Consider the following 24037-nt stretch of genomic DNA (forward strand, 5'->3'; position numbering starts at 1 on the left):
TCATATAAGATAGGGATAGGCATAAGGCTATTCTCCATATAAGATAGGGATAGGCATAAGGCTATTCTCCATATAAGATAGGGATAGGTATAAGTCTATACTTCATATAAGATAGGGATAGGCATAAGGCTATCCTCCATATAAGATAGAGATAGGTATAAGGCTATTCTTCATATAAGATAGGGATAGGTATAAGGCTACCCTTCATATAAGATAGGGATAGGTATAAAGGCTATCCTTCATATACGATAGGGATAGGCATAAGGCTATCCTTCATATAAGATAGGGATAGGCATAAGGCTACCTTTCATATAAGATAGAGATAGGTATAAGGCTATTCTTCATATAAGATAGGGATAGGTATAAGGCTATCCTTCATATAAGATAGGGATAGGTATAAGGTTATTCTCCATATAAGATAGAGATAGGTATAAGGCTATCCTTCATATAAGATAGGGATAGGCATAAGGCTATCCTTCATATAAGATAGGGATAGGCATAAGGCTATCCTTCATATAAGATAGAGATAGGCATAAGACTATCCTCCTTTATATAACATAGGGCCAGGGACTATTGATAGGATTCAGATATATTGGGCAGACTAAATGGGCCAAAGGGTTCTAATCTGCCGACACATTCTATGATTTTCTTTAGAGTTATAATGGTGTTTGTTTCCTGTAATGCAGTGTTTTTCAAACAGTGTCTCCAGCTGTTGCAAAACTACAACTCCCAGCATGCCCGGACTGTCCGGGGATGGTGGGAGTTGTAGTTTTGCAACAGCTGAAGACACACTGTTTGCAAAAAAACACTGCTGTAATGAGCCAAATTGAGCAGCTAGCCGGGGAGAGAAGTGTCTCCTGGCTATCCTCAGTGATTGTTGGGGGTCTCTGCACTGAGACACCAAGTTTTCTAAACTTTTGTTATGTCTCTGATATAAATGATGATGACGCCTTAATGATATAAATATATATATGATATAAATGATGATGATGCCTTAATGATATAAATATATATATATGATATAAATGATGATGACGCCTTAATGATATAAATATATATATGATATAAATGATGATGACGCCTTCATTTTTCTTCCTTTACCGGATTCCTGACAGACCCCATTTAATAGGGATGTCCCGATACAGAGTACAAGTACAGATACTTTTTCTTAAGTACTCGCCGATACCAATTACCGATACTTTTCTCAATGTCATGTGACAGGGTTTTTTTTCCCCTAAAGGGTATGTTCACACGGGCGGATCTAGCGTATTTTACGCTGCGTATCCGCCGCTGAAGGATCGCTACATGGTGCCTTTAGATGTGCCTGCTCGGAGCAGGCACATTGCTTCAGTGTGTCTGCTTGTAGCGGCGTATTGCCCCTCCGAGCACATCTAAAGGCAAAAATATGCTGTGGATCCGCCCGTGTGAACAAATCCTTAATGGGAAAAAGGGGTGTTTTTTTTTTTATATATATATATATATATATATATATATATATATATATATATATATATTTATTTATTTATTTTTTTTTTCAAAAGTTTTTTGAAAAGGGGGGGGGGGTGATTAAATTTTTTTTTATTGGGAAGGGGTTAATTCACATTATTTAAAAAATAATTAACTTTTTTTAGTCCCCACAGGGGACTATTACATGCAATCTGTAAATTGCATAAACTGATCTGCCATAGCATAGCAGTGATCAGTGTTATCAGTGCTCCTTTACTAATGGCTGTAAAGGAGCAATGATTGGACGCATGGATCAGGGTAAAGGACCTCCGGCCGTCCTCAAAAATGATCGGGACATCGCGATTATACTGCGGTGATCCCGATCAGCATCCCTGAGCTAACCGGCAGTTAACTTCAGGACTTTTAGATGCCGCTATCAAGTTTGATTGCGGCATCTAAAGGGTTAATGCGAGTCCTGGCAATGATGTGCGCTCAGCTGCTGAGCACACTGCATAGCTCGGGAGCGGAGAGTGCAGGCGGCTTACCACACCTCAGTGATACCTGCCGGCGGGAGTCCCGCCGGCAGGTATCTGGGACATTTGCGCGAGTACAAGTACTCGAGCAAATGTCCAGTATTGGTCCTTAAACCAGTATTGGTATCGGGAGATCCCTACCATTTAAGTCATTGGGATCTGTTGGGACCCAGCTGTGTCAGTTGTGCTCTGACCTGTTCTGCATCAGTGGCCGAACGCACCGAGAATGGGTCAGCGCACAACGGTAGTATGAACTTAGCCTAATGTGTACGGTGGCCTCCCAACAGCAATTATCAGGAAAGATACTGTTCTCGATGAGATAAGCCACTGCCAGAGGAGTCTAGTGACGGCTTAACCCCCTCCATTGCAAAACGCACACATGCTCGGCCGATCTGAGCATGCACGTGTAAGGGGCGACTGGGTGAAATAGCTGGCCGAACACTAGCTGTACATAGACTTCCAGTACAAAGTGAATGTCTGGTTATAGAACATACGTGTATATACTGCAGAAAAGGAACTTCAGCAGAGATGTCCAGTCCGAAAGGAAGCGCAAGTTTCTAAGGAAAAAAAAATGCGCCATACGACGAGAGGAAACTTCAACCTGGAACGAAGCCTACTACATCAGCAGAAAAGCACTGGCAGAACCCTGTCTGATAAGAGAGAACGGCCCAGGAATGACTACAGCGTCTTCCTCCATCAATCACTGTGGATAACAATGGGAGGAAAGCCATTTCGTTACAATGTGTCGCTCTCCCTCATTTGAATTACAATGCAGATACAGGAGGTCGGCTGTCCGCGCTCTAAAGGTCACCTCTGGCGTCCAGAAAATGAGCCGCAGCAATCGTATCCTGCTTGTCTGCCACGCACTTTATAAGGCGGCGCACTCCCTATCCACATGGCATCTGCGGCACTGACTATACGGAGAGTTGACACTTCATGGCAAGAATATCTGCTGGTACTACAGCTAAGTCAATAAGGCGGAGCTCCAATGCCAGATGCAGCCCATGAGTGGCGCCATTTCTGAATGAAAGCTAGAGCCCTCTTTTTCTCATGTCATAGCACCCCTAACCCCTTTAACCAGTTGCCATCTAAGGAAGAGCCGGCTTGTGGTGTATGGCGCGGGCTCCTGACTCTGGCCCAGGCCAAACCGGCCAGCCCCAAGCTAATTCTTGTAGCTGGGGGCTGCCGTTAAAAGCAGAAATGCGGCTATCAACCCTTTAGATCGCCGCTGTCAAACTTGACAGCGGTGTCTATAGGGACCTTTAATCAGTCCCTGGTGACCCCCCCCATCCACACCCAGCCCCCCCCCCCCCCCGCAGCATGATTGCGGGGGAGGCGATCCACTGTGGAGGTAGCCGGAGGGCTTACCTCTTCTCTGGCGCTGGTCCCGACTGTGATTGATAGAGTCTGACTGAACCAGGCTTTATCAATCAAGCACAGAGCACACAGATCAATGTGGTTCTATAGAACTACATTGGCCTGTGTGAGGAATCTACTGATTCCTCCTAAGGGACTAATAAAGTGTAAAAAAAAGTTGAATAAAAACACCCATTATCCCCTTCCATATTAAAAGTTTGAATCACCCCCCTTTTCCCAAATTCCATATAAAAAAATATGTAAACATAATAAAAACATATGTGTTATCGCCACGTGCACAAATGTCCGAACTATAAAAATATAACGTTAATTAAACCGCACGGTCAATGGCGTTTACGTAAAAAAATAAATTCTAAAATTGCAGAATAAAGATAAGGTGTTATTTTTTACCGAAAAGTGCACTGCATAGAACAGGAAGGCCCCAAAAGTTACAAAATGACGTATTTTTCTTCAATTTTGCCACACAACAATTTTTTTTTCTGGTTTCGCCGTAGATTTCATGGTGAAATAATTGATGTCATTATAAAGTGAAATTGGTGGCGCAAAAAATTTTTTTTATAAAAAGCCCTCATATGGGTCCGTAGGTGCAAAATTGAAAGCGTTCCGATTTTTAGAATGTGAGGAGGAAATAACGAAAATGCTAAATTGAAAAATGGCCCGCCGTGTAATGCAGGACAGGACAGGTCCACCAGGGAGAGACACTCTTTATAACTCTGGCCACTCCTATATAAGGCTGTGTTCACACGGCCGTCTGTCCCCGTTTTTTTATCCCTGTTTCGGTTCGATTCTTGCAGGCTGTAAACTGATTAAAAACTGTTTAAAAAAAAAAAAAAAAACACATTCATGTCAATGGGATTTTTTTTACAATCCATTTACATCCATTTATACCCGTCTGCACTTATTTCCGTCTTTTTGACGGCAGAAAAAACGGCGCATGCAGTATTTTTTCTTCCCTCAAATAAACAGAAGAAAAAACAGATACAGTAAATTTAACATTGAAGTCTATGGAAAACGGATGAGCCTTTAATGTCATCCGTTTGCATCCGTCTTTTCAATCCATTTTCTGATCAGTTTTTACTTCTGAGCATGCTCAGAACAACAAAAAATGTTTTTTGGTTTATTAACTGAACAATAATGGATAATGGATAACATCCGTTTGCATTTGTTATTGTCTGCCTTTTTTTTTTTAAGTCCGTTTTTATTTTTGACGGGAGAAGCTCGGGACTGGTCTAGACGGCCGTGTGAACGCAGCCTAACTCTACTGGGTTGTATATAAAACTAAAACTAGTTTTCTTAACCCTTTTAACATCTGGGTTCGTTTCCCTGGACGATTGTGCAATTTAGAGAAAAGTGCAGAAACCCCCCCCCCACATCCACTTCTAAGATCTCAACCTTTCCTCTCCTCCAAGCTGTTACTTATTACAGAACAACACGTGATCCCCAACCGGTGGCTCTCCAGATGTTGCAAAACTACAACTCCCAGTATGCCCCCACACTCAACAGCTGGATCCAGACCACCAACAGGGTGCAAACAGACAATAGCAGACAGCCTGATGAAGAGATGGGTTATGATGTGACCACCGCTCCGATGGTCGCGGTCATGTGCAGGATGTAAATGTACGTCCTGGTGCGCGAAGTACCTACGCACCAGGACATACATTTATGCCTGTGGTCGTTAAGGGGGTGGTCAGGTAAACAACTTCACAGGATAGGGGATAGGTGTCTGATTGCAGAGGGATCGACCATTGGGACCCTCCGTGATCTCCAGAACAGGACCCAGCTCTCTGTGAGGAGCGCATGCCCCATTCATTTCTATGGGAGCACTGGAGATGCCCAAGTAAACCACTTGGCTGTCTTTGGCGCTCCCATAGAGAATGAATGGAGCACGTGACATCTGATGCACACGCTCCTCGCAGAGAGTAGGTCCTGTTCAGGAGATCATGGGATCACCAGACCAGCCCTTTAAAGAAGTTATCCCAAATCCACAAAGGTCAGTTGTCCATCGAATGAATGAAACTGCAACGTGCATGCTCCCCCACCTCTCCATTGACTGTCTATGGGACTTGAAGTCCCACATTGAATGAATGGAGGGGTGGCCGTGGATGCGTAGTGCACTCTGGTCTTATAATCGGTGGGGAGAAATGTTTGCTTGGGTATAATGTACATGAGATTTGTAAAAAGCTGTGATACCTCCATCCAGGAAGGTCAAGGACCACACTTACTTGTTGAATAGGTGGTTATCCACTTTGATCTTGCTGTAGGCTTTAAAGTCGTCTGGCATCAGCATGACCGGGACTGGGACATTACTCAGCTCATTGATCTACAGACCAGAAGAAGGGAACACTTAGAACAATGAGGATTGGCACCTTAAAGGGGTACTCCGGTGAAATGTATTTAATTTTTTTTAATCAACTGGTGCCAGAAAGTTAAACAGATTTGTAAATTACTTCTATTAAAAAATCTTAATCCTTCCTGTACTTATTAGCTGCTGAATACTACAGTGGAAATTCTTTTCCGTTTGAAACACAGAGCTCTCTGCTGACATCATGAGCACAGTGCTCTCTGCTGACATCTCTGTCCATTTTAGGAACTGTCCAGAGTAAAAGGAAATCCCCAGAGCAAACAAATGCTGTTCTGGACAGTTCCTAAAATGGACAGAGATGTCAGCAGAGAGCACTGTGCTCATGATGTCAGCAGAGAGCTCTGTGTTTCAAAAAGAAAATAATTTCCGCTGTAGTATTCAGCGGCTAATAAGTACAGGAAGGATTAAGATTTTTTAATAGAAGTACTTTACAAATCTGTTTAACTTTCTGGCACCAGTTGATTTAATAAAAAAAATAAAAATAAAAAGGTTTTCACTGGAGTACCCCTTTAAATGGACACTGTCAGATTCAAAAACTTCCTACATGTTGTACATCTTGGCAAAACATTAACCTTTCTAATATACTTCATTGAAAAAAAAATCCTTTTTATAGAAATAATGGCTTAAAAAAATAAAAAAAAATAAAAATAAAAATTACCACTAGGGGTCCCTATACCATCCAGAACACAACCCTGTCTGGCTGCAGCATCATCTTTGTCTACAGGCATAAACAAAGTCCAGTAAGTGGATGAAGAGATACAGCACAGCAGACTCATGGAGAAAGAGGAGTCATGCAGAGTGAGGACACGCCCCCTCCAGAGCACAGGATGACAAACCAAGTGAGCAACATTGTTTTAAAAATCAACTGGTGCCAGAAAGTTAAACAGATTTGTAAATGACTTCTATTAAAAAATAGAAGTATGATCCACAGGAAGTTCTTTTCTTTTTGAATTTCCTTTCTGTCTGACCACAATGCTCTCTTGTGACACGTCTGTTCATTTTAGGAACTGTCCAGAGAAGTTTGCTATGGGGATTTGCTCCTGCTCTGGACAGTTCCTGACATGGACAGATGTGTCAGCAGAGAGCACTGTGGTCAGAGTGAAAAGAACAACTCAACTTCCTCTGGGGCATACAGCAGCTGATAAGTACTGGAAGGGTTAAGATTTAATAGGATTAATTTACAAATCTGTTTAACTTTTCTGAAAACAATTGTTTTCCACTGGAGTACCCCTTTAAGGGCATCAACATAGGAGCTAAGCTTCACATATAACGCAATTATATATATTATATATACATACAGTAATGGCCGTAAATGTTGGCACCCCTGACATTTTTCATGAAAATGAAGTACCGGATTTATCGGGGTATACCACGCACCGGCCTATAACACGCACCCTCATTTTACCACGGATATTTGGGTAAAAAAAGTTTTTTACCCAAATATCCATGAAAAAATGAGGGTGCGTGTGTGCGCGTGTATACCCCCAGGAAAGGCAGGGGGAGAGAGGCCGTCGCTGCCCGCTTCTCTCCCCCTGCCTTTCCTGGGGTCTAGAGCGCTGCTGTCGGCCCTTCTCACCCCCTGGTTATCGGCGCCGCTGCCCGTTCTGTCCCCCTGACTATCGGTGCCGGCGCCGATAGCCAGGGGGAGAGAAGCGGCGCCAACAGCCAGGGGGAGAGAAGGGGCAGCGGCACCCATTGCCGGCGCCGCTGCCCCGTTGCCTCCCCCCATCCCCGGTGGCATAATTACCTGAGTCCGGTCCGCGCTGCTCCAGGCCTCCGTCGTGCGTCCCCAGCGTCGTTGCTATGCACGGCGCGGCGCTCTGACGTCATGCGCCACGCCGTTCAGCGCATAGCAATGACGCCGGGGACGCACGACGGAGGCCTGGAGCAGCGGAGCAGCGCGGACCGGACTCAGGTAATTATGCCACCGGGGATGGGGGGAGGCAACGGGGCAGCGGCGCTGGCAATGGGTGCCGCTGCCCCTTCTCTCCCCCTGGCTGTCGGCGCCGCTTCTCTCTCCCTGGCTATCGGCGCCGGCACCGATAGTCAGGGGGACAGAACGGGCAGCGGCGCCGATAACCAGGGGGTGAAAAGGGCCGACAGCAGCGCTCTAGACCCCAGGAAAGGCAGGGGGAGAGAAGCGGGCAGCGACGGCCTCTCTCCCCCTGCCTTTCCTGGGGGTGTATCGGCGTATAACACGCACATAGACTTTAGGCTAAAAATTTTAGCCTAAAAAGTGTGTTTTATACGCCGATAAATACGGTATTTCTCACAGAAAAGGATTTCAGTAACACATGTTTTGCTATACACATATTTATTCCCTTTGTGTGTATTGGAACTAAACCAAAAAAGGGAGGAAAAAAAGCAAATTGGACATAATGTCACCAAACTCCAAAAATGGGCTGGCCAAAATTATTGGCAACCTTAACTTAATATTTGGTTGCACACCCTTTGGAAAAAAGAACTGAAATCAATGGCTTCCTATAACCATCAATAAGCTTCTTACACCTCTCAGCCGGAATGTTGGACCACTCTTCCTTTACAAACTGCTCCAGGTCTCTTATTGGAAGGCGCCTTTTCCCAACAGCAATTTTAAGATCTCTCCACAGGTGTTCAATGGGATTTAGATCTGGACTCATTGCTGCCACTTCAGAACTCTCCAGCACTTTGTTGCCATCCATTTCTGGAGCTTTATGATGTATGTTTGGGGTCATTGTCCTGCTGGAAGACCCAAGATCTCGGACGCAAACCCAGCTTTCTGACACTGGGCTGTACAGTGCGACCCAAAATCCGTTGCAGGGGTGTGAAAATTTTATAAAAAAAACTACTTGTCCACGGGACTAAAATGGAGCAAAATCTACTTGTCCCTCATGACGATCCACTTGTCGGGGCCAATTTTCGCTTTTACGCTCTAATTTTTTCCTCCTCGCCCTATAATAGCCATAACTACCTACTATAATGATAACTACCTACTATAATGATAACTACCTACTATAATGATAACTACCTACTATAATGACACCTTTTCATTTTTCAATAACATATTCTCTGAACCAAAAAATATATATTAGGTGAAGTGAAACTGAAAAAGTAAAAGATAATTTAGCAGATTTGGGGGTTTTCTTTTCTGCGCCATTTACCTTGTGGTTGAGGTAACATGTTAGTTTAATACTTTAGGCGCCTGATTACAGCGATACCAGATTTCTATAGTTTACATCATGTTTTACAAATTTAACCCGTTAAGGACCCGTGCTTTTTTCATTTTCAATTTTTCCTCCTTAACTTAAAAAAATCATAACTCTAAAATTTTCAACTAAAATTCTATATGATGGATTATTTTTTGTGTCACTAATTCTACTTTGTAATGACATTAGTCATTTTACCCAAAAATCTACGGTGAAACGGGAAAAAAAATCAATGTGCAACAAAATTGATGAAAAAACACTATTTTGAAGTTTTGGGGGCTTCCGTTTTTACGCAGTAAATTTTTCGGCAAAAATGACACCTTATGTTTATTCTGTAGGTCCATACGGTTAAAATGATACCCTACTTGTATAGGTTTGATTTTGTATCACTTCAGAAAAAAATCATAACTACATGCAGGAAAATGTATACGTTTAAAATGGTCATCTTCTGACCCCTATAACTTTTTTATTTTTCTGTGTTCAGGGCGCTACGAGGGCTCATTTTTGTTCTGATCGGACTTTTTGATCACTTTTATTAACTTTTTTGTGGTATAAAAAGTGATCAAAAATACGCTATTTTGGACGTTTGAATTTTTTTGCGCGTACGCCATTGAACGTGCGGTTTAAAAAGCGGTATATTTTTATAATACGGACATTTCCGCAAGCGGCGAAACCACATATGTTTATTTTTATTCTTGTAAGTGCCGGGTGATTCAAACTTTTATTAGGGGAAGGGATAATTGAAAGGGTTAATGATTTAAATTTTTTTTACACTTTTCTTATGCAATATTATAGCTCCTATAGGGGGCGCTATAACATTGCATTTACTGATCTTTTACACTGATTGATCCATCTCCATAGGAATGGATCAATCAGTGTTTTCGGCGATTGAATGCTCAAGCCTGGATCTCAGGCTTGAAGCATTCATTCGGCGATCGGACAGCGCAGGAGAAGGTAAGAAGACCTCCTCCTGTGCTACAGCTGTTCGGGATGCCGCAATTATACCACGGCGATCCCGAACAGCTCCCTGAGCTAGCCGGCCACTTTTACTTTCGTTTTTAGCTGCGCGGCTCAGCTTTGAGCACGCGGCTAAAGGGTTAATAGCACGCTATTAGTGGCAGGTCCCGGCTTCATTATGATGCCGGGCCCGCTGCGATATGATCCAGGGTCGCCGTGGGACCCCGCATTATATCGCAGGACCGGGACCCAGGACGTACCCATACGTCCTGGGTCCTAAAGAGGTTAAACAAAAAATTCTGAACTTTTTTGAATTTTTTTAATTGCCATTTTTAAACCCCTGTAGCTTTATTTTTCTCCGCATACCAGGCTGTATGAGGGCTCATTTTTTGCGCCATAATCTTTTTTTTTTTTTGTATCGGTACCATTTTGGTATTGATCTGACTTTTTAATCACTTTTTAAACTTTTTTTTTTCTGGGATATTATAAAAATTGCAAATCTGTGGTTTGGTATTTTTTTTTACATTTACCATACGGGATACATAATGTTATATTTTAATAGGTTGTACAATTACGTACGAAGCGATACCAAATATGTTTATTTTTATTATGTTTACGTGTTTTTATATAGGAAAAGGGGGTGATTTGAACTTTTAACATGGAAGGGTTAATGTGTGTTTACTTTTATTAAAACTTTTTTTTATTTATTTATTTATTTCTACACTTTATTAGACTTATAGCAGGAATCATTAGATTCCTCAGACAGATGAATAGAGTTCTATTGAACTCCATTGATCTGTGTGCTCTGTGATCCATTGATAGATCCTGGCTGGACCAGGCTCTATCAATGACAGAGCCGGGACAGGAGGAAGCAGAGGTAAGCCCTCCGGCTACCTCTATAGTGGATCTCCCCCCGCGATCGCGTTGCGGGGGGGGGGGGGGGGGTCGAGAGCTGGGGGGAGCGAAGGCAAAGGACGCAGGTCTGCACAGAGAGAAAGAAGGCAGAGCAGGGGAGAGACAGCTTCTCATCTCCCCTCTCTGCTTCGGAGGACGCATGTTTCCACAGCCGCAGCGCTTGTCAGGTCCGGTGTGTTATCTCCTGCAGACGTGTGGTGAAAAAATTAAACCCATGGCTCTGCCCTCACTCCTCCCTGCTCTGCCCTCGCTTCGGCAAACTTCGGAGAGCGAAGGGGAGTGGCGGTCTGATTTTTTCACGGGTTTGAATTTTTCACCTCACACCGGCCCTGCTTGCCCGAAGCCGGGCTAAGGGCCGGAAAAATTCACCTGCCCGGCGCCCGAAACTGCTTGTCCCGGGTGTCGGGCGATAGGAATTCCACATCTCTGCATTGGTAATCCTCAGATTTCATGATTCCTTGTACACATTCAAGGCCCCCAGTGCCAGAGGCAGCAAAACAACCCCAAAACATCATTGAACCTCCACCATATTTCACTGTAGGTACTGTCTTCTTTTCTTTGTAGGCCTCATTCTGTTTTCGGTAAACAATAAAATGATGTGCTTTACCAAAAAGCTCTATCTTGGTCTCATCTGTCCACAAGACGTTTTCCCAGAAGGATTTTGGCAAAATGTAGTTTTGTTTTTTTATGTCTCTGTGTCAGCAGTGGGGTCCTCCTGGGTCTCCAGGACATTTTTCCACAATTTTGGTTCTCAAGTTCTCAGACAGTTCTCTTCTCCTCTTTCTGTTGTCCCTGCTTAGTGGGGCACACACAGACACACAATGCAAAGACTAAGTGAACTTCTCTCCTTTTTTATCCCAGGTGAGTTTAACCCCTTAATGACTCAGCCCATTTTGGCCTTAAGGACTGTTGCGCTTAAAAAAAAAATCACAAACTTTTTAACCAAATTAGTACGTTTATAATCCCTTTATTTTGATGACCTCTAACTTTTTTATTTTTCCGTATAAGCGGCGGTATGGGGGCTCATTTTTTGCGCCATGATCTGTACTTTTTTTTTCTATACCACATTTGCATATTTTTTATAATTTTTTTTAAATAAAATATATAAAAAAAGTAGCAATTTTGGAAGTTTTTTTTTTACATTCACGCCGTTTACCATACGGGATCATTAACATTTTATTTTAATAGTTCGGACATTAACGCACGCGGCGATACCAAATATGTCTATTAAATTTATTTTTTTACGCTTTTTGGGGGTAAAATAGGAAAAAACGGACGGTTTACTTTTTATTGGGGGGAGGGGATTTTTCACTTTTTTTTCACTTTTACATTTTTTTACACTTGAATAGTCCCCATAGGGGACTATTCATAGCAATACTATGATTGCTAATACTGATCTGTTCTATGTATAGGACATAGAACAGATCAGTATTATCGGTCATCTTCTGCTCTGGTCTGCTCGATCACAGACCAGAGCAGGAGACGCCGGGAGCCGCACGGAGGAAGGAGAGGGGACCTCCGTGCGGCGTTCTGAATGATCGGATCCCCGCAGCAGCGCTGCGGGCGATCCGATCATTCATTGAAATTGCGCACTGCCGCAGATGCCGGGATCTGTATTGATCCCGGCACCTGAGGGGGTTAATGGCGGACGCCCGTGAGATCGCGGGCATCGGCCATTGCCGGCGGGTCCCTGGCTGCGATCAGCCGCGCATGACACGGGGATCGCTCCGATGCCTGCGGTTATGCACAGGACGTAAATGTACGTCCTGGTGCGTTAAGTACCACCGCACCAGGACGTACATTTACGTCCTGCGTCCTTAAGGGGTTAAAGGAGCATCACATGCTTGAAACAATCTTATTTTTTCACAATATTGAAAAGGGTGCAAATAAACTCCAGCCCATTTTTGGAGTTTGGTGACATTATGTCCAATTTGCTTTTTTTCCTCCTTTTTTGGTTTAGTTCCAATAGACACAAAGGGAATAAACATGTGTATAGCAAAACGTGTTACTGCAATCCTTTTCTCTGAGAAATACTTCATGGCAAATATTCAACACCAGCCACCAGCACACGGGGTTGATGAAGTGGCACATGGGGGTAGAGACACAGTCACAGCGCTAAATTATTACACTTGGGAATGCAGAAAACAGCACCCGACCAGTGTGACGCACCACAAGGTGCAGAGGATACGGTCACAGACATTATGTCACTAGAGGGGGCGCTGCACTATAGCGCTTTGAGGGGCCCCCACTGACTTTGGTTTATTATTACAAAAAATAAAAAATAAAATCATTGTGCGACAAAATTGAAGAAAAAACACAATTTTTGTAAATTTGGGGGCTTCCATTTCTACACCGTACATTTTTTGTGCTTCCAGAAGCGCTGGAGGCTCTCAGGCTAATTCCTCCCGACCACGGGGACGGAAGATCGTGATGTCACGACTCCACCCCCATGTGACGTCACGCTCCACCCCCTCAATGCAAGTCTATGGGAGGGGGCGTGACGTCACACGGGGGTGGAGTCGTGACATCACGATCTTCTGTCCCCGTGGTCGGGAGGAATTAGCCTGAGAGCCTCCAGCGCTTCTGGAAGCAGTTACAGGTGGGTGCTGCTTGCTATATTGCGGGGGTCCCCAGCGGCGGGACCCCGGTGATCTGACATCTTATCCCCTATCCTTTGGATAGGGGATAAGATGTCTAGGGGCGGAGTACCCCTTTAAATCACATTTATTAACTCTTTTTTTTTTACACTTTTGTTTTTGCAATGTTATAGCCCCCATAGGGGACTATAACATGCAATACACTGATTGTCAGCACTGATCAAAGCATTGCCATAGGATAGCATTGATCAGTGTTATCTTTACTTGATTGCTCAAGCCTGGATCTCAGTGTGGAGCCAGGTAGGGAGCCTCCCGCTGTCCTCTCAGCTGTTCAGGACGCCGCGACTTCACCGAGGCAGTCCCGAACAGCTCCGCTGAGCAAACCGGCAGCATATTCTCCCATTTCAGATGCCGCAATCAACTTTGATCGTGGTGTCTAAAGGGTTAATACCGGACCTCAATCCAATCGGCGATGTCCGGTATTAACCGGGACCCCGCAGATACGAAGCGCGCTCAGCTTCTTTTGCCCACCCCCCGCTCTCTTTCTCTCTTCGCCGTGTCCCTGTTCGGAGGGTCACATTCCGCTACAAGGACACAGTATTGTTCTTTACCCCGTCATTTTGGTTATATCTTTATATTCCCACGTGGTAGATTTGTTGCAGAAATTTTTGGCACCTTTAGGGTGTATGGACCCAGAGTGCAATTCAGATGGATGTTACAACTGCAGAAATTTCTGCAACAAAACTGCGGTGTGGGGGCATCTGTTCTGCAACAAAACTGCGGTGTGGGGGCATCTGTTCTGCGACAAAACTGCAGTGTGGGGGCATCTGTTCTGCAACAAAACTGCGGTGTGGGGGCATCTGTTCTGCGACAAAACTGCGGTGCGGGGGCATCTGTTCTGCTAGGATCGGGCTACAGGGGGACTGAGGCCCGGACACGATTGCTTGGCAGCTAAAGTAAGTGAATGTGACTGTGGTTGTGTTGCGACCTGCAAATGGGCGCGACCAAAACTTAACGGTTAAAAGAAATGAAGGCAAGAGCGAGAGCCACCATAGTGCGGGCGAAAAGAGAGCAAGAGAGCGCGGGGGGAGGGGGGGGGAAAGAGAGCAAGAGAGCCCGGGGGGCGAAAAGAAAGCAAGAGAGCCCGGGGGGCGGGGGGCGAAAAGAGAGCAAGAGAGCGCGGGGGCGAAAAGAGAGCAAGAGAGCGCGGGGGCGAAAAGAGAGCGCGGGGGCGAAAAGAGAGCACAGGGGCGAAAAGAGAGCACAGGGGCGAAAAGAGAGCACAGGGGCGAAAAGAGAGCGCGGGGGCAAAAAGAGAGCTAGAGAGCGCGGGGGCGAAAAGAGAGCTAGAGAGCGCGGGGGCGAAAAGAGAGCTAGAGAGCGCGGGGGCGAAAAGAGAGCTAGAGAGCGCGGGGGCGAAAAGAGAGCTAGAGAGCGCGGGGGCGAAAAGAGAGCTAGAGAGCGCGGGGGCGAAAAGAGAGCTAGAGAGCGCGGGGGCGAAAAGAGAGCTAGAGAGCGCGGGGGCGAAAAGAGAGCTAGAGAGCGCGGGGGCGAAAAGAGAGCTAGAGAGCGCGGGGGCGAAAAGAGAGCTAGAGAGCGCGGGGGCGAAAAGAGAGCTAGAGAGCGCGGGGGCGAAAAGAGAGCTAGAGAGCGCGGGGGCGAAAAGAGAGCTAGAGAGCGCGGGGGCGAAAAGAGAGCTAGAGAGCGCGGGGGCGAAAAGAGAGCTAGAGAGCGCGGGGGCGAAAAGAGAGCTAGAGAGCGCGGGGGCGAAAAGAGAGCTAGAGAGCGCAGGGGCGAAAAGAGAGCTAGAGAGCCCGGGGGCGAAAAGAGAGCTAGAGAGCGCGGGGGCGAAAAGAGAGCTAGAGAGCGCGGGGGCGAAAAGAGAGCTAGAGAGCGCGGGGGCGAAAAGAGAGCAAGAGAGCGCGGGGGCAAAAAGAGAGCAAGAGAGCGCGGGGGCGAAAAGAGAGCAAGAGAGCGCGGGGGCGAAAAGAGAGCAAGAGAGCGCGGGGGCGAAAAGCGAGCAAGAGAGCGCGGGGGCGAAAAGAGAGCGCTCTCTTGCAAGAGAGATGCCCATAGCAACCAGTCACAACAACACCCTTCCCTCCCACTGATTGGTTGCTATGAGAGACGGCGGGTCACGGGGGGAGTACAGAGACACACACATACGGCTCCATCATCCCTCGCTCACATCTGCTGCTTCCGTCGCCATGGTAAACACAGGAAACAGGTAGAGATAGGAGGCGCCCTATAGGTGTGTCTGGGTATTACGGGGCGGTGTACCATATATACATTATATAATGCACACAGACGTTATGTCAGGATATATATATACACACAATGCACTGGATGTATGTAGTGACCATACCAATGCATCAAGCTGGTGCAAAACTACAACCCCCAGCATGCCCTGACAGCCGGCACCACTCCCACCTCTGCCTATAGGGGGCTCTTACCGTGTGGTTGACCCCCCACATGAGCACACTCAGGAGGGGCTCGCTGGCTCGGAAGAGCTTCACTTTCTGACACACAAAATGCTTCTTCTTGGTCTTGGTCTTGCTGGCGCTGCCAGCCACCGCGATGCTGCTGCTGCAGTTGGAGGCCATGATCGCGGATCTCTCCTCGGGAAGCTCAGCGGGGACCCCCCCGGGGGCTGCTTGGCACAGATCTAGACACCGGGATCCCCCTCCGGGGCCATTGGCCCCAGCTACCAGGCTCTCATGTTCTTCCCTAGTCTTCCGGTCCGGCCGCAGCGATGTGACTGTGCGCTAGATGGCGCTAGCTCCTGCGGTGTTCTCAGTGCGCTGTCAATGATGGGCGCAGTAAGCCATATGCGATGGCATCTACAACTCTGATCTCAGGGGAGGGGCGACCGCCCCGAAACCCTTATCCCACCCCCCGGACCCGGTCTAGCCTCGATCCGTAGCTCCCGGTCAGAGCCGGTCCGGTTCTCCAGGCTCCGGACAAGATGGCTGCCTACAGCGGGCGGTGCGGACCTCAGCACGTTGAGGGGAAAAAAGCAGGGGGGGACATGATGGCCGGCACTGCGGATATCGGCGGGAAGGGGCGATTCACGTTACAATCGAGGCTTCCTCGTTTTTTTTCTTGGCTGATCGGTTAGAACAATGAGGGAAAAACGGTGTAAACCGGATGAAACGGAGCCTGGAATCACAGCAGCACATCCAGCTCCCCCCATGCAGAGCACATCAATGGTACAGTCCAGAAGAGACTGACAGATTGAGCGGAGTACGTGAAATATGTGTGAACAGCGGCTCTGAGGGACAGCGCTGCTTAATTCTGCCCTAATGTGGGGGACAGCGCTGCTTAATTCTGCCCTAATGTGAGGGACAGCGCTGCTTAATTCTGCCCTAATGTGAGGGACAGCGCTGCTTAATTCTGCCCTAATGTGAGGGACAGCGCTGCTTAATTCTGCCCTAATGTGGGGGACAGCGCTGCTTAATTCTGCCCTAATGTGGGGGACAGCGCTGCTTAATTCTGCCCTAATGTGGGGGACAGCGCTGCTTAATTCTGCCCTAATGTGAGGGACAGCACTGCTCAATTCTGCCCTAATGTGGGGGACAGCGCTGCTTAATTCTGCCCTAATGTGAGGGACAGCGCTGCTTAATTCTGCCCTAATGTGAGGGACAGCACTGCTCAATTCTGCCCTAATGTGGGGGACAGCGCTGCTTAATTCTGCCCTAATGTGGGGGACAGCGCTGCTTAATTCTGCCCTAATGTGAGGGACAGCGCTGCTTAATTCTGCCCTAATGTGGGGGACAGCGCTGCTTAATTCTGCCCTAATGTGGGGGACAGCGCTGCTTTATTCTGCCCTAATGTGAGGGACAGCGCTGCTTAATTCTGCCCTAATGTAGGGGACAGCGCTGCTTAATTCTGCACTAATGTAGGGGACAGCGCTGCTTAATTCTGCCCTAATGTGGGGGACAGCGCTGCTTAATTCTGCCCTAATGTGGGGGACAGCGCTGCTTAATTCTGCCCTAATGTGGGGGACAGCGCTGCTTAATTCTGCCCTAATGTGAGGGACAGCGCTGCTTAATTCTGCCCTAATGTGAGGGACAGCGCTGCTTAATTCTGCCCTAATGTGGGGGACAGCGCTGCTTAATTCTGCCCTAATGTGGGGGACAGCGCTGCTTAATTCTGCCCTAATGTGAGGGACAGTGCTGCTTAATTCTGCCCTAATGTGGGGGACAGCGCTGCTTAATTCTGCCCTAATGTGGGGGACAGCACTGCTTAATTCTGCCCTAATGTGAGGGACAGCGCTGCTTAATTCTGCCCTAATGTGAGGGACAGCGCTGCTTAATTCTGCCCTAATGTGAGGGACAGTGCTGCTTAATTCTGCCCTAATGTGGGGGACAGCGCTGCTTAATTCTGCCCTAATGTGAGGGACAGCGCTGCTTAATTCTGCCCTAATGTGAGGGACAGCGCTGCTTAATTCTGCCCTAATGTGAGGGACAGTGCTGCTTAATTCTGCCCTAATGTGGGGGACAGCGTTGCTTAATTCTGCCCTAATGTGAGGGACAGCGCTGCTTAATTCTGCCCTAATGTGAGGGACAGTGCTGCTTAATTCTGCCCTAATGTGGGGGACAGCGCTGCTTAATTCTGCCCTAATGTGAGGGACAGTGCTGCTTAATTCTGCCCTAATGTGGGGGACAGCGTTGCTTAATTCTGCCCTAATGTGAGGGACAGCGCTGCTTAATTCTGCCCTAATGTGAGGGACAGTGCTGCTTAATTCTGCCCTAATGTGGGGGACAGCGTTGCTTAATTCTGCCCTAATGTGGGGGACAGTGCCGCTTAATTCTGCCTTAATGTGGATTTCTTATCATTGTGGACAAAAATAAACTAATTAGTTTATAGTTTGTGTGTGTATATTTTATATATATATATATATATATATACATACATACATACACACGTTTACTATAAGTATTTGATATCTGATCACTGTAATACATGCATATATACTATGATGTTCTATACGTTATGAAATGTGTAAGATATTCACTTTTGATTATGTATGCACCTGGTTAACCTATGTAAATTGTCTTGCTAATTATGTCACATGACCAAGTGGGAGGTCTATTTAAACCCACCTATGTCACTATCAGTTACTTGAGAAAGCCAGTGAGAGACTGGTGAAACGTTGTCTTTGCACATGCTGGAATAAATAACCACCTTTTGCATATTTGTGGAGTGCTGCATCATCTTTACTTCTCTTGATTGAGGAACCAGTGGACCCAGGTTCCAGGAATGCGGGCACCCCATTTTTATTTTCTTCTCCTACTTTGGACGACTGAGGTGCTGTCTTTATCTATTTGATATATATATATATACACACACACACACACACACGGGTCAAGTCCTGGGAAAAAAGTGTGGGAAGTCACCCAAGATTTCCACTTAAAGGGGTACTCCGCCCCTAGACATCTTATCCCCCGCCGCTGGGGACCCCCGCAATCTCCCTGCTGCACCTGGCATTTGTTTAGAGCGTTGGGTGCAGCGCCGGAGGCTCGTGACGTCACGGCTATAGACCCTCAATTCAAGTCTATGGGAGGGGGCATGACGGCCGTCACGCCCCCTCCCATAGACTTGCATTGAGGGGGCATGGTCATGATGTCACGAGCCTCTGCCCCCCCCCTTCGCCAGTCATTCGGCATGGAGCAAAGTTCACTCCATGCTCCATGCATCGGAGGTCTGGGGTGCCACTGCCGAGATCGCAGGGGTCCCTAGCGGCGAGACCCCCGCATTCAGACATCTTATCCCCATTCCTTTGGATAGGGGATAAGATGTCTAGGGGCGAAGTACCCCTTTAAGGACCGGTCCTGTAGGACTCCTGCTAATGGGAACTGCGTTCCTGCTGTGGAGAAAGTGCAGGAACTCCATTCCCATGAGTTCCTGCAGGACTTGAGCCATGTATATATAGATAGATAGGATGTTAGTTATTAAAATGTGATTTAGGCTAAGGCGACTTTGTGAAGACCGTACTGTTGCTTTGTGACAGGTCATCTAGTGATTGTAGCTGTGCTGCGACATAACCCGACAATTTTTCCTCGCAGGTCACCAGCGACTTTATTAGCATTGACTTCAATGCAAGTCATGTGCACCTGCAACCTTTTTGTGACTTGGCGAATTGCCTTTATTTATTTAATTTTTAAATTGCCAAATGGAAACTATAATAAAGGGATGTAAGGGTAGGTTCACATTACGTCAGTGCCCCCGTTAGTCGGATCTGTCGGAATCCCGTCGGACCCCATTGCTTTCTATGGCGGTACAGATTCACCTAGTGCCATATGCACTATTTTCATTGGACTCAAATACGCGGGCCAATTCACTTATGAAATAGCGCATTTTTCCTGAACAGAGTCACTTGGTGACTCCGTTCCCCCATAGAAGGCAATGGAGTGGGCTGCTCCTGTTTACCGTATACGTTAGCATCCCGTTTTCGGCAGGATGTCGACTGATCCCACTAGGGAGGAGTAAGGTGGTAAGAACACATGGATGTTCAGCCAACATTAAGGATCTATTCACACGAGCGGAATTTCCGCACCAATTCTGCTTCCACTTCATTGGGTGGTTTCTGGCGTGTGCGGATTTTGTGTGGAATTGGTGCGGAAATTCTGAAGTGTGGAATCCCATAGAAGTCTATTGGGCTTCCATTAGAGGCGGAATTGACCCTAAGGCTAGGCTCACACTGCAGAATCTCCAGATGGAAAATTTCCGTCTTGAGATTCCGAGTGCGGCCAGCGCTAGGACCACATTGACATTACAGTCCCCAATAGACTGCAATGTGTTCCGCCAGTATATCCGCCTGAAGAATGAGCAACTCCATTCTTCAGGCGGACATTTTAAAGAGGATTTTTCGTTCACAAATTCTGCTTCAAAAATTCCAAAGTGTGAATTGGTGAACGGAAAACCCATTCACTACACTATACATTTTAGTAAGCAGAATCTCTGCCTGCAATTTCAAAGCGGAATTACAGGCAGAAATTCCGTAGTCTGGTCCTAGCTTAAGGCGTGGTTCAGACTGGGGAATTTCAAAGGGTAATTCTGCTTAGAAATTTCAACGCAGCAGAATCCCATTGCTGTCAGTAGCACAATCCACACTACCAAATTTTTTTACATTTACGCTGTTCACTGTGCAAGATCATAAACATTATGGGGAGATTTATCAAAACCTGTCCAGAGGGGAAATTGCTGAGTTGCCCATAGCAACCAATCAGATCGCTGCTTTCAATCTCCACCTATATGTTAATATTTCGGACATTTTCACACATGGCGATACCAAATATATTGTTTTTAAAAGAAAAAAAAAATGTGCTGTTATACATATTTTTTAAAGCTTTTTTTTTTATATTTATTTTATACTTTTTAAAGGGGTACTCCGCCCCTAGACATCTTATCCCCTATCCAAAGGATAGGGGATAAGATGTTAGATCGCCGCGGTCCCGCTGCTGGGGACCCCCAGGATCGCCGCTGCGGCACCCCGCCATCATTACTGCACAGAGCGAGTTCGCTCTGTGCGTAATGACGGGCGATACAGGGGCCGGAGCAGCGTGACGTCATGGCTCCGCCCCTCATGACATCACGGCCCGTCCCCTTAATGCAAGTCTATGGCAGGGGCCACGCCCCCTTCCCATAGACTTGAATTGACGGGGGCGGGCCGTGACGTCACAAGGGGCGGAGCAGTGACGTAACGATGCTCCGGCCCCTGTATTGCCCGTCATTACGTGCAGAGCGATCTCGCTCTGCGCAGTAATGATAGTGGGGTGCTGCAGCAGCGATCCCCGGGGTCCCCAGCAGCGGGACCCCGGCGACCTGACATCTTATCCCCTATCCTTTGGATAGGGGATAAGATGTCTAGGGGCGGAGTACCCCTTTAAGTCTCCATAAGGGACTTCTATATGCTATCATTAGATGGCATGGGGGGGGGGGTATAAGAGACCCCCCCCCAAATCACACTGTGGGGTTCTGAGGATGCCCCCCATACCCACTGGCATCTTCATTTTCCCTATACCGTATATACTCGAGTATAAGCCGAGTTTTTCAGCACGATTTTTCGTGCTGAAAACACCCCCCTCGGCTTATACTCGAGTGAACTCCCCCACCCGCAGTGGTCTTCAACCTGCGGACCTCCAGAGGTTTCAAAACTACAACTCCCAGCAAGCCCGGGCAGCCATCGGCTGTCCGGGCTTGCTGGGAGTTGTAGTTTTGAAACCTCCAGAGGTCCGCAGGTTGAAGACCACTGCGGCCTTCGACATCATCCAGCCCCCTCTCACCCCCTTTAGTTCTGTACAGTACTCACCTCCACTCGGTGCTGGTCCGGTGCTGCAGGACTGTCCGGAGAGGAGGTGGTCCGGTGGGATAGTGGTTCCGGGCTGCTATCTTCACCGGGAGCGCCTCTTCTAAGCGCTTCGGGCCCGGCCCCAGAATAGTCACGTTGCCATGACAACGGCGCAGAGGTGCGTTCATTGCCAACGTACTTCTGCGTCATTGTCAAGGCAACGCCTCTATTCCGGGCCCGCAGCGCGGATAAGAGGCGCTCCCGGTGAAGATAGCAGCCCGGAACCACTATCCCACCGGACCACCTCCTCTCCGGACAGTCCTGCAGCACCGGACCAGCGCCGAGCTTTGAGATCAGCATTGATCACGGCCTCTATAGGGTTAAAGGGGTACTCCGCTTCTCAGAGTTTGGAACAAACTATTTCGAACGCTGGAGCCACCGCCAGGAGCTCGTGACGTCATGGCCTCCAGGGCTCAAGTCCTGCAGGAACGCGTGGGAACTAAGTTCCTGCACTTTTTCCACAGCAGGAACACAGTTCCCATTCCGCCTTTCGGTGGAAATCTTGGGTGAGTTCCTGCACTTTTTTCCCCCAGGACTTGACCCCTGATGGCCCCGCCCCCTCGATGCAAGACTATGGGAGGGGGCGTGGCTGTAGTCACGCCCCCTCCCATAGACTTGCATTGAGGGGGCGGGCTATGACATCACTAGCTGCCGGATCCAGCGTTCGGAACAGTTTTCTCCAAACACTGAGCAGCGGAGTACCCCTTTAATGGCAGATATCAGCATGATCACTGATGTCCGCCAATATCGATGAGTCCCGGCTGCTGATAGCAGCAGTACTCACCCGATATGAAGCGAGCGCAACAGCTGGAGAGGTTGCAAACCACTGATTTATAAGCAATGTTTGGACACGCTACTGTATGGCCATGTTCCTAGCAGAAAATTCAGCTCTGAAATTCAGTTTTCAATGGAATTCTGGCGCATCGCGCACACGGTGGAATTTCCAAAGTTCCAAAAACCCTTGTCCCGATGACCACTATTTGCAGAATGTCTGCACTTGTTTTTCAGGGCAGGCATTCGGCAAATACTCCCCCCTGTGAACATCAGCCTAAGGAGGCGTGTACAGGCACCATTGTCTCATCCAATGTTATGTGCATACCTTATCTCCTGATGGACGTCCTTATAGTACCGTATTTTTCGCCCTATAGGGCGCACCGGCGTATAAGACGCACCCAATTTTATAGGTGCAAAATCTAAAAAAATAAAGCTTTTGAACCCAATAGTGGTCTTCAATCTGTGGACCTCCAGATGTTGCAAAACTACAACTCCCAGCATGCCCGGACAGCCGTCGGCTGTCCGGGCATGCTGGGAGTTGTAGTTTTGCAACATCTGGAGGTCCGCAGATTGAAGACCACTGCATAGGAGGGAATACTCGCGTGTCCCCGCCGCTCCGGACCCGTCACCGCTGCCCTGGATGTCGCTCCATCGCTGTCGCCGTGTCCCCGTCGCTCCGGAACGTCTCTGCTGCCGGCCGGGTATCCTCACTCTCCGTCACCGCCATAACGTCGCTACGCACGCCGACGCACGTAAGCGACGACGTGATGACGAGGAAGGAGAGCGCCGGCCATACAGGGGATCCCTGAACGGAGAAGACACCGAGGAGGCAGGTAAGGTCCCTCCTGGTGTCCTGTAAGCACTAACCCGGCTATTCAGTCGGGCTGTTCGGGACCGCCGCGGTGAAATCGCGGCGGTCCCGAACAGCCCAACTGAACAGCCGGGTTAGTGTCACTTTCCCTTCAGACGTGGCGGTCAGCTTTGATCGCCGTGTCTGAAGGGTTAATACAGGGCATCACCGCGATCGGTGATGTCCTGTATTAGCCGCCGGTCCCGGCCGTTGATGGCCGCAGGGACCGCCGCGATAGGGGTGTATTCGCCGTATAAGACGCACCGACTTTTTCCCCCCAGTTTTGGGGAAGAAAAAGTGCATCTTATACGGCGAAAAATACGGTATATGTACACATTCATAAACACTGTATAATAAAGTCCAAATGTATATACGGGCAAAAATTGTGTGGAAATTCCACTGCCGCTTGTCCCATTGAGTTCAATGGGATTCTGCGGCACTATTCACGCAGCAGAATTTCCGCGCCAGATGTTTTGGTGCGGAAATTCATATTCCTTTATCTGCAGATAGAATAGTCAAAACTATTCTTTCTGCGGAGCCCACAAGGAAATGCATTGCCTTCTATGAGACAGCACATTTCCAAGTGGTACTAGCACCCACCAGTAAGTCAAATATGCGGAATGTCCGCACCTGTTTTTTCGTGTGGACATTCCGCACAGATTTCGCCTTTGTGAACATAGCCTAATCC

At 47.5% G+C, this 24037-nt stretch overlaps 1 protein-coding gene across 1 annotated transcript in view; it reads right to left on the reverse strand.

Moving 5' to 3' along the window:
• The window catches only part of PIP4K2B (phosphatidylinositol-5-phosphate 4-kinase type 2 beta), a 37985-nt gene extending 21477 nt beyond the window's left edge, over window positions 1–16508 (reverse strand). Inside the window, exons 1-2 of the mRNA XM_056548051.1 lie at window positions 15826–16508; window positions 5579–5676 (exon numbers count right to left, since the gene is read on the reverse strand). Of these exons, the coding sequence (XP_056404026.1) occupies window positions 5579–5676; window positions 15826–15975 (248 nt within the window). The 5' untranslated portion in view covers window positions 15976–16508. The remainder of the gene's footprint in view (window positions 1–5578; window positions 5677–15825) is intronic.
• Between the last annotated feature and the right edge of the window lie 7529 nt (window positions 16509–24037).

Source organism: Hyla sarda, chromosome 12 (genome assembly GCF_029499605.1).
Source record: "Hyla sarda isolate aHylSar1 chromosome 12, aHylSar1.hap1, whole genome shotgun sequence".
NCBI lineage: Eukaryota > Metazoa > Chordata > Amphibia > Anura > Hylidae > Hyla > Hyla sarda.